Genomic DNA, 10,662 nt, shown 5'->3' with positions numbered 1-10,662 from the left:
TTGTACTATTAAATTCTTAAACTAAGGTAAATTGGACTAAGGGAGTTGCGTACACTAAAGATAGATTTGGAAGTCATAAAGCCTTTATTATTATTATTTAACTAATAAAATTAATAAAATTAATGTATTATACATTTAACAAATAATATTAATGTATTATGAAAACTATATATTTATAGTATACTTTCTACATGTTCATGATTCCAAAATGTAATGGATACTTGGTTTTCGCCGATGAACTTAAAGACTAGTCAAACGCCTTGAACAATTGCCCACAACATAATACAGATAAAAACATTCTCAAGGTAGAATTTGTGAATACGAGGTGCGCTTACATTTTCATCCAGAGAACAATGATTTTTAGGCCAATATTTTTTTTCACCTTTATACACTAACAAATTTCACTATCCTTTTAACGCTCTATAGATCGGGATTCTTTGTTACAGAATAATTTTACTACTTTAACAGTGAGAATTTTCTTGAATGATAACATAGTTTATTTTGTATTAACATAAATTTTACGCATACTTGTGCGTAAAAAAATGATTATAGATTTGGGAAGGAAAAAGTTTAGGCACTGACAGGAAAAATATAGTAAAACCGTATATTATTATTTTTGCCTTTGTAAAATTTCTAGACAAAGTAGGTAAATCTCTCTTAGTATTAATGGGCATGAAATTTTATAAATTTTCTATTAGTTGTAGCTAGCTAACAGTTAAATTGCGTTATTCCTTTGTTCACTGCTCATGGATTTATAGAGTTCATTATTGTAGACATTAAAAACTTGTCTATTTCTTTCTTTTTATATTATATATAAAATTTACAGAACAGAAGTTACTTCAGTACATGATAAAATCAAATAGGTGCTTTACAAAAACGAAGACTTTACTCTAGCGTCTTGAACAACAAAATAAATAATACTTATTAGAATCGGTGATTACTTGAAAATTACTATCGACATCAATATGAGTCTTATTTTTGCAACAACAACCATTTCACTTTGTGGTATTGACGTTGGTACTCCAATATATAAGGGAACTGTTCTTTCAAATCCGTTTGCATCACGACTCATGAGTTCTAGAAAAATCATACTAGTCATTGAAATTGAATGCCACAATATTCAATTAAGTAGTTTTAATAAAAAAAGATTTTTTAAAATTACGATTCGGAATGTCGGTAATCGGAATATTCAGTGCACTTAGTAAAGTGAACTATTTAAATTGAGAAAGGTAATTTTATGGAATCTTTTTTATAGTGTAATTAATAAATATTATTATTTCAAATTAAATATATACCGTACCATTCAAAATATACTAATCATCCCATTCATCATCATTGTCACTAAATTCACTTGAATCTTCACTCTCACTGTACATTGCTCTCGAACGTTCAGCCAATGCTCTGGTTAACGCCGCGGCTAATCCACCTTCAGCTACATTTGGCGTGGCACTATTGGGTCTCGGTTCATTTGCTACTGGCTTTAACGTTATGCCACTACGTATTTCTTCTAGAAGATTACTCCTTGGATCCCTTGGAGTTGGTGACTTCGTTTCTTCTTTGTTTATTTTCTGTGGAAGAGAAAATTAATTTTTAATAAGTTTCATGCGATATAAAGGCTTTGGAAATTATAATTACTATAAATTATTAAAATTTACTTTAAGATTAACGCCTTTTTGTATGGACTCCAGTAGCATCGACCTTGGATCTGGAGCCTGGTGCTTATTATCATTGGCACTATTACCATTATCTGTATCTCTGGGACTACTGCCCATACTGGGTAATGGTGGAGGAGGTGGTGCATTTGTAACAACTTTTGATGGTAGTTCTTGGGGCATTGGCGGAGGCGGTGGTGGAGGAGGTAGAGCAGATGCTGGTGCTGGTGCTGCTGATGGAGGAGGTGGCCTTGATGGAAGTGATCTATGAACCGGTGGAACAGCAGGGGGTGGTGGTGGAACCTGACTTTGAGTTTGAACTGGGGGTAGAGGTGGAGCTTTCCTCTGGTGGCTCTATAACAATAAGTGCAAAATCTCATTTAAGATCACTTGTATTGATTTATGAGTTAATTCGTTCAGATTTATGACTTACATTATTAGAAACTGCATTTGTGCTAACTGGTATTGTTCTGGCTGGAACTGGTGGAGGAGGCTCTAATTTTGGCTGAGGTTTTGGCACTTGTTGTTGTACATTAGTTGGCGTTGCAGAGGCAGGTTTAATTTCTTTTTTGACTGCATTCATTCCCCCATAACTTTCAATAAAGTCATATATAAAATCTCGCGTTTCTTGATGCTCTAAGTGACTTTCTGATATTCCTACTTTATCGAAAAACGCTTTTAATTCTGGATCTATAACTCTACAACTATTTATGTCTGTTCCCATATGTTCCACATGCCTAAAAATTAAAATTAATCATTATTTTATCACAGTGCATTTTACACTTTTTTTCGGTCTGCAATATAAATACCTGAAGTCAAATGGTAAGCCAATATCATTTGTTGTTAGCTTTTTCTTAGCTTCTTTCTCATGGCTCCTTTTTTTCTTTTTACTTTTACTCATTGAAATATTAGACATACTTCTGTTCACATTAATTGCCACAGGTGTTCCATTTGAAAAATTATCTGGAGGATTATGCGTGAGTCCCAGAGAAGGAGTACTTATGCTTTGATTTTTGCGAGGGAGCATCATCCCCCTCTGATTTTCCATTTCCATTTTTGAATGCCTTTCATTTCTACGCCTTGCTTTTGCATTCAATTTTTCAATTAAGATATTCCTTGAAAAGAGAAAGAAATTAATACGTATGCAGTATTAGATCCAAGTTGATATACTGCCAGTTATGCCTACATATACATGTTTTATTCACAAAACTGGAAATAATACACTAAAATTTTATGCAAATATTGGTCAGCATGTATCGTAACTGCAGATATCACGCCTATACAAGCAAAAGAAACCAAATTTTTTCTTATCTCTATACCTTGACATATCTATCTGATAAATATCATCTAACTTATCAATTTGATAAAAAGTAAACTGATTAAATATACTCATTGATGTATTGACTTAGTAGTGAATTTCATTTAAAATAAATTAATTTATGCAATGTTTATGAGCTTACCTTAAAACAATAGCATCAGTTTCATTGGCAAAATTAAATGCTGCCATACAGTCTTCTGCTTCAAAAGTGTGAAAATAATTAAATGGAGCCTTGTACTCCATAGAATTGTAGACTTCATGTTCCCATAACATAGCTTTCCTCTGAATACAGTATAATCTCAGAAAAAAGCTGCGCTTTGAAGTATCTCGGATCAAAGTGATGATTCCTGTATTTTTCTTTATCCATTCGTTATGCTTTGGAGGCTCTGTCAAGTACAGCTGGATAATACCAGCAGCAAGGCACTATAAAAAATAATTAATAAAATCATTTGTTTGAGCAGTTATTAAAAATATTTTATGGCAGTTAGTCATAAAAAAGAAGTAATAGTATCAGAATCCATGATGTGATCTAGTACAAAAATAAATGCTGAACAACTACAGATGACATCAAACAGTTGTTATGCGACTCATCACATTGTAATCGGGCTGACACTCACAGTCTGCATTCACAGCAGGAAAGGCCAACTTGATGTACTTAACTCAGTAGCATATTTATTATTTACTTGATCGTAACATGAAATACGGTACCGAAAATCCAAATTTTTATGCCTTGTATGACCTTTGGGCAAACGCGAAAATGCAAATGATACCGAGGATTTCACAAGAGGCATGAGAGGTAAATAAGTGTCAGTATATATGGTAGTGGTCCCATGGAAGGGAACTAAATGGGCAATTCTCGTCAATTGCGAGATCGAGCGCGTTGTCGACACAATTATCAACAACCTTGAAAATCGCTCGATGAATGAAAGATGATAGGATTTCGAAACTGACCTGGCAACGATTTCCGATTAATCGGAACACTTGCTCGTTCTCCTCGGGCTTGAGCAAAATCGAGCCCCTGTGCTCATTCACGCTGCCCGACTTCATGGTTCGCGAGAAGCCGTGCTGCTGTCGTGGTCGTCCCTCCTTGTCCCAGGATCCTCCTTGGCTGGCCAAAATTATAATTCCGCTCAGTCGGGCAACTTCGACTTTCCCTTTATGAATCAGTGCTTCTCGGGAGAGGACTATCGGGCATCACCGGAAGGGTTAGGTTTATTTCCATTTTTCGCGAATTTGCCGCTGGGCCAAGCTCGAGCCTCGCACACCCGGGAACTTACTCGTTGAACCTCGCGTCCGTGGCCACCTCCTTGTCACTGAGGATTTGAAAAACTCCGAAAAAAATATTTTATCAAACGTCAAAGCCCCAAGAGAGCTCGCGAGAGCAGCACAGGGGAGGGGGAAGGGGGCCTCTCTCTCTCACTCTCCCGTATCGCCTAAAGTCGGTCGCAAAAGCAATGCTTGCCAGTACACTTTCTTTTACTCGTCCAGCTGTTTTCGCTGTTCTCGCAAAATGTTCGCGATAACAGTGCTGTAATCAACTTGGAATTCTACCGTGGAATATTGGGAGTAAGCTCTATAGCGCGAATCATTGCACTAATTCAACGAAATCGCGCTTTGTTGGTGCTGTTTTCGTATCGGTAGGTCGGCAACAGTGACGAGGAACAGCTGATTTCAGAGAGTATAATTTGGCAGCACCGTCGTGGATATAATACATATGCAGCTGATGCGACTCAGTGGTGCTTATTGCTCCGTAGATTCCATATCTACGTTTGTTGACATTTAGAAGCTGTCAAAGCACTTTGAACAAATGTCATGATTTTGTAAATAACAAGTGAATTTTTTAGTTTCTCATGAGTGAACGAACAACAATATGGTTTTTGTGAAAAAGAGAAATCTTTTGCTATCGTCCCAGTGAGGTTACATTAATCAAATCAATGCATTTGTTTACAAAGTGTATTTTTTTTCAACTTTTCAATCTCCTGTTTTGGAATCCCTCGTAATATTTTGTGCAATAAATAAGTAACGAAATAACCATGAAACGTGCCAACTCAGGATCTCCAGAGCCATGTAGTGCTGATACATTGCCTCCGGAGGCAAAGCGCTCCAAAATTCTTTATCATGATGAAGTTTATGTTTATAGTTTGCTTGATTTATCGGACGATGTTTTACTTCATATTTTCAAGTATCTCTCGTCGTTTGATTTAATGTCACTTCATTTGTAAGTGTAGTTGTGTTGTGTAAATTTTGTTTTATTTAACGGTGTATATCAGATAAATTTTGTAACACCATGAAATTACCTCCTTTTAGGTGCTGCACTAGATTGCATAATCTGTGTTATGATAGAACTTTGTGGAGAACTGTAGATCTTCGTGCTCAGCATTTGCCTCTTGAAGAATTAAACGAATATATGAAATTTATCCAACCTGTAACAAAAACGGTTGCCATACGTGGAAACAAGAGAAAAAGTGAATTTCCAGAACTCGATCAGAGTTTTCTCAATACCCTTAATTCGAAATGTGGAAACCTACAAGAGTTAATTCTTGAGGATTACAGTATTTTACGAGGAAATGTAATTTTAAATTCTTTTAATATAATTATATAATTTAATATAATGTAATTAATATCTTTTTTCATAAAACAATCTACTTACAGATACAAATAAAAAACTTTCCCAGAAGTCTTCAGAAATTATCTTTTAAAGGTTGTCAAATAATTAAGGATGGTTTAAATGGAGAGAATAATAACAAATCTTATCTATGGGGAATTGATCGTCATATGCCTAATTTGACGGTAAAATTACTTTGCTAATTAATTGTTTGTCCTCATTATTATTTATTATAAAAATATTTATGATTAAATTCTTCCAGTGCTTGATACTTACCAATTGCAATTGGCTTAATTCACACTCATTCATGGCAATTAGTAAAATATCAAAGCTTAAAGAAGTAAGGCTGAATTCTTGTCATGGGTTAAGTGAAGAAGTTGCATATGCAAGCCTTGCCTGTAGATATGGACTGAAATCGCTAGAGGTAATTTTATAAAACCATCATATTTAGAGAAAGCCTTAAATATAAATTTGTACAAATAAAGAAATAATGTAATGAATTACTGTTCAGATATTGGATTTGCGAGATACGTTTGTGGGAGATAGTGTTGTAAGTAGTTTTAATCAGACATCAACTTTAACTGAAATATATCTGGAACGTCCCAGTTCTGAAACAGTGCAGCATCGCCCAGATGAGCGTCCTCCACAGCAAGAAGTACTGCTGGTTCAGTTGCAGCGAGGACCAGAAGCAATACACCAAAATCATCAGGTAATCATTATATTTTTTTTAGTACTGTTTATTTAAAATACAGAATTACTAAATGTTTGACAATCAATTTTTCAGGTTGTTAATGGGGATGCTTTCAATCGTTTAATTTTTAATATGATTGATGATACAGTAAGGGGCAACATTTCTGATAGGTCAGTATGCGCCTTAGGTTTAGTTAATCATGAAATCAATCAAGAAATTATACAAAATCGTAATGAAGTACAAGTCGTTCAAGGCAGACCACGTACTTCCACGAATCCAAACCTAAAAAAATTAGTTGTAAGGTAAGAAAACAACAATAAAATTTTAAAAAGTTTCAATCATAATTTAGAACAGTACATCAAATTGTAATTTTCATTTTTTTTTTTTTATTCCAGAAATTATGCAGGAGTTACTAATCAAACGTTGATTAATTTTGTTGTTAATGGTCCAAAGCTTGAATATCTTGACGTGACAGGCACGTCCGTTACGAAAGAAGGATTACAATTTTTCAAAACTAACCGGCCTAATGTGACTATTATTTCATCTTTTGATGAAATATAAATCTTACTCTGTGAATATAAAGTTTTAAAATATAATCTATATATACATATGTAAGATGGACAATGATGCATGTTTTGTAAAAATCTTTATATACCTTTAAATTTTATTATTTAAAAATAGTGCAATAGATTGGTTTGATTATTGGCAAAACATTTTAATTTATTCTGCCATGAAACTTTGCAATGTAAGAAATGTTGAAATTATTGTACAACTTGAATGGCTTATGATTGTGCTGAATGTCAAACTTAAATAATACCTGTGTTAAAATAGGCACTACGCATTGAAATAGAATTAAGTCTATCAGTTGTACTAATTTTGCTATATTCTAGTGAAACTGGATCATCAATATTTGTACAAATATTTTTATTTTTAAGTATTGATAGACATTGAAGAATTACTCAGATCTAATTTGAATAATTTTATAAGATTGTGTAGAAAAATGATTTGCCTTTAAACATAGGTAAATGCTTACTTTTGACAATTCATAATAATCTAATTCTACTTAGTGTGGATACTGAAATATTGTTTTTGGCCGTGTTATAGAAATAACTATTGAGGTGTTCCGTGAGATATAAATACCTATTTTTAAACCATTGGTACTACCTATACGCAAAAAAGAAGGAACAGAAATAATATTTTGTAGTCAATTAATAGATCTATGATTCGCATATACGTTCTTATACCAATTGCTTCTAATACCAATTTAATATCATTAAAATTAGACCAATCATGTGTTACGCTTTATTTGTTTACCCCAAGCGACTGACAGTGTATCAGGATAAAATGCCCTGTAGATTAATAATTATTAATGTTTACTTACCCTAGTGGAAATAAAAAATGTAATAAAGTGTAATAAAATATAAGAAAATGTAACAAATCGTACCATTTTGTACGTTTTTGTTGAATTTCGGACCTTTTCTACGTTTTATTGCAGTTTGTTACGTTTTATTTCAATTTATTACAAATCCATTAATCCAGAATTTCATGGGGGTCTCTTCTTTGAAACGACAAATGTAACAATACGTAAAAAAGTATAACAAAATGTAAAAAATCGTTTGTAAGCGTAATATTATATAAGAAAATGGCGACTTTTTTATTTTCTTACTTCTGCTTACATCCTATTACTTTTTCTTACAATTTCTTATGCACTTTCTTATTGACTATATTAGGCGGTAAAATAACATATTGTTATGTCCGAGTAACGAGTAACAATATGTAATAAAATGTAAAAAAACAAATCTGAAAATGTGAGAAAGTGTACAAAAACGTATGAGAAAAAAGGTTCAAAATCCAACAAAAAGGTACACTTTCTTACATTTTCTTACATTTTTTTACGTTTTATTACAATTTATTACATTTTTTTCCACTAGGATATTATTAGTTAAACTAAATAAAGGATGCGCCGCCTTGACGACAAACAATTTAGCGAGAGAGATTTACACCCATTAATGGTACAAATGGCAGGCTGATAAACTATATCACTTGTTAAATGCTTCCTGATGTTCTATAGCATATCGATATCACAGAATTACTAAAATTGACGAGTACACTTGAAGTCCCCCCAAAATTACATTCGTAATTGAAATTGGTAGTCGTTTCAAATGCGGAAAAACTGATGGATTTTCATACTTATGTTAATTTAAAATACGTAAACAAACAATACTTTCTGTAGGGTAAAACATTGGCAGTTGTGTCATCTAATAATGTGATCATAAGCACGACGATGTTATACGACTCTGTTTCGAAGATCGACGTTCGATACGTGTGCTATTTTTGATTTTATACACTCGTGTGATTGTTATTCTCCTAGCTTCGCTCAAATTTTTATATTAGCTCATTGAACAAGAAACTTTATTTATTTATCATTTTGTACATGAAAATGTATAATTCATTAGAGAATTAAATATACGGATGCTTTATTATATCGCATCTACCGCGTAAATATATTTTTTTCATTTATTTCTTATAGTCTGGATGGGTTTGGTGATTTTGTCTTGCGATGCTCTCGTATACAAAATTTATGACGATAAGCTGACCAGCGTAGCCTCGATCGTAGCTGTATAAAAAAAAGACGCTGACCCCGCAAATAATTTTTTATAGCCGGAACCTTAACTCTCCCTTGTCTCTATATTTTGATCCTCAAATCTCTCACATCCTGCCTCTCATTCCTCTCATATAATAATGCGAACCCATGTGGACAACTTATATTAATAAATAATATTCAATAACATTGATACAACGCATCTGCTGTACAAACGTTTCTTTTTCCTGAATTTGTTTCTCGATCGGTAAGTGAGGGCGACGGAGATATTAACTGTAATATCTCTACGACGTAGACGCAGAAGAAACCAAGGACATTCTTCGTATTCGAATATTTACACGACAATAAGCCGGCGAGCGTTTATTATACTTATAGCCGTAAGCATTTTCCAATTGTTACTCTCAAAATTTCGCACCGCCAAGACATGCCTTCTTCAACCTCTCTTTTCGCCCCCTACAGACAATAAACCACTATAGCCAATGAAAACTTTCGTTGGTAAATTTTGCGGTAACTCCCTCTCATACCGCGCATCGCCTTAAATCGGCAAACAGACGAGCTCCGACGCATCAGATTCGACTTGACCGTCGTGCGAACAGCATCTACAGTAGATCTTTCAAAGTGCTAGAGTATACTATACCTCCGATACTTTTGCAATCCGTCGCGTTCGTCGCAATCTTGTGCCTTGTTATCCTCAGTTTGGCGTTGCTAGCGTCCGTCGAAACTGACTGCCGCTGGATAGGATGTCACGCTCAATCGGCCAGCGACTGGTGCGATGTCATGGGACCAGGATACAGAGTCAGGAAAAATTTAACGTTTAGGGACTGCTGGTTGCTGAGGTGAAGTTTTATATATTTGAAGACTACTGACCTGTTGAAAATATATACCTGGATACATCCATGTGGATATTCCATATGGATACCCACACGGATATCCATCTAGTTTTTTAAAAAGTCAAGACAGTTAAAAATTTTCTATGCGCCTGTTATGTATAGTTCATCTAACCATTAATGAAAATACCATCCGGATGGTATAACACCTAAACTGGGGTTGTGAGCTCAAAAATATTCACTTTTTAATTATTTTATAGAAATTAAAATTTTTTGTAATGCTAAAAAAATTAAGATTTCGAAGCTCACAACCCCAGTTTTGGTGTTATCATGCGGATGGTACTAACGAATTTTTAACTGTCTTGACTTTTTAAAAAACTAGATGGATATCCGTGTGGATATCCATATGGAATATCCACATGGAATTCACATAAATGCATATGGAAAATCCACCTGGATATCCAGGTATATATTTTCAACAGGGTGCGTTTCGTAATGGATCATTTTCCTGCAAACCAGAGGATTAGATTTTATATCTGTATTCAAAACAAAATTCAAGTTCATCGACGAAATTGTGCGTATATACTTCGATTGGATTGTTGACAAACTAATGTAACGCTGCAACTGCTGTTAAATTCAATTGATTTCAAGACTGTAAACGTTCACGAAATAATTTCATAAAATAATTTGACTAAAAGGCAGTACTAATTTTGAACATTGTTTCGCACATTATTGTTCCCTTATATAGAAGGATTATAGGAACGAAGACTCGAAGTCAGAGAGATCGGAGCAAAATGATATTTTGGTTTTGCATTTTTCGTTCAGCGCTCTTGACGTCTAGTTTAATTTTGATTTCGCGTATTTATTCGATCATAATTAAAACTATTATCGTTTTGTTAAACTCCCTATTTTACGTTAGAATAACTTATTTCACGATTCACGTCTATATTAATAACGCAACCTATAT

The 10,662-nt window shown here is 33.9% G+C and overlaps 3 protein-coding genes across 5 annotated transcripts in view; 2 read left to right on the top strand and 1 right to left on the bottom strand.

Moving 5' to 3' along the window:
* Positions 1–148: 148 nt before the first annotated feature.
* Positions 149–4,504, bottom strand: LOC100124250 (neural Wiskott-Aldrich syndrome protein). Of its 3 annotated transcripts, XM_001608120.5 has the most exons (8): positions 4,248–4,495; positions 3,922–4,154; positions 3,113–3,393; positions 2,462–2,767; positions 2,086–2,389; positions 1,656–2,006; positions 1,301–1,568; positions 149–1,077 (listed from the first exon to the last, which is right to left on the bottom strand). In XM_001608120.5, exons 2-7 carry the CDS (start codon positions 4,015–4,017, stop codon positions 1,314–1,316), a joined length of 1,593 nt encoding a protein of 530 aa, XP_001608170.1. In that variant the 5' UTR covers positions 4,018–4,154; positions 4,248–4,495; the 3' UTR covers positions 149–1,077; positions 1,301–1,313. The 3 variants fall into 3 exon arrangements, with proteins under 3 accessions (XP_001608170.1, XP_031788360.1, XP_016845934.1); XM_031932500.2 differs by having other exon boundaries at positions 149–1,091; positions 3,922–4,504; XM_016990445.3 differs by having other exon boundaries at positions 3,922–4,504.
* A 171-nt stretch (positions 4,505–4,675) lies between these two features.
* Positions 4,676–10,403, top strand: LOC100124249. Its single transcript, XM_001608119.6, has 7 exons — positions 4,676–5,188; positions 5,278–5,539; positions 5,623–5,760; positions 5,838–5,999; positions 6,087–6,284; positions 6,360–6,568; positions 6,662–10,403. The coding sequence occupies exons 1-7, from the start codon at positions 5,004–5,006 to the stop codon at positions 6,825–6,827; spliced, it is 1,320 nt and encodes a 439-aa protein (XP_001608169.1). The 5' UTR covers positions 4,676–5,003; the 3' UTR covers positions 6,828–10,403.
* LOC100116199 (prefoldin subunit 5) overlaps positions 9,437–10,662 on the top strand; it is a 17,617-nt gene continuing 16,391 nt past the window's right edge. The window contains exon 1 of the mRNA XM_001608247.5: positions 9,437–9,704. The gene's annotated coding sequence lies outside the window, so the exon portion shown is untranslated. The remainder of the gene's footprint in view (positions 9,705–10,662) is intronic.

This window comes from Nasonia vitripennis, chromosome 5 (assembly GCF_009193385.2).
Source record: "Nasonia vitripennis strain AsymCx chromosome 5, Nvit_psr_1.1, whole genome shotgun sequence".
Classification (NCBI taxonomy): domain Eukaryota; kingdom Metazoa; phylum Arthropoda; class Insecta; order Hymenoptera; family Pteromalidae; genus Nasonia; species Nasonia vitripennis.
Note: the sequence above shows the minus strand (reverse complement) of the source record. Positions and strands in the feature narration are given on the sequence as shown.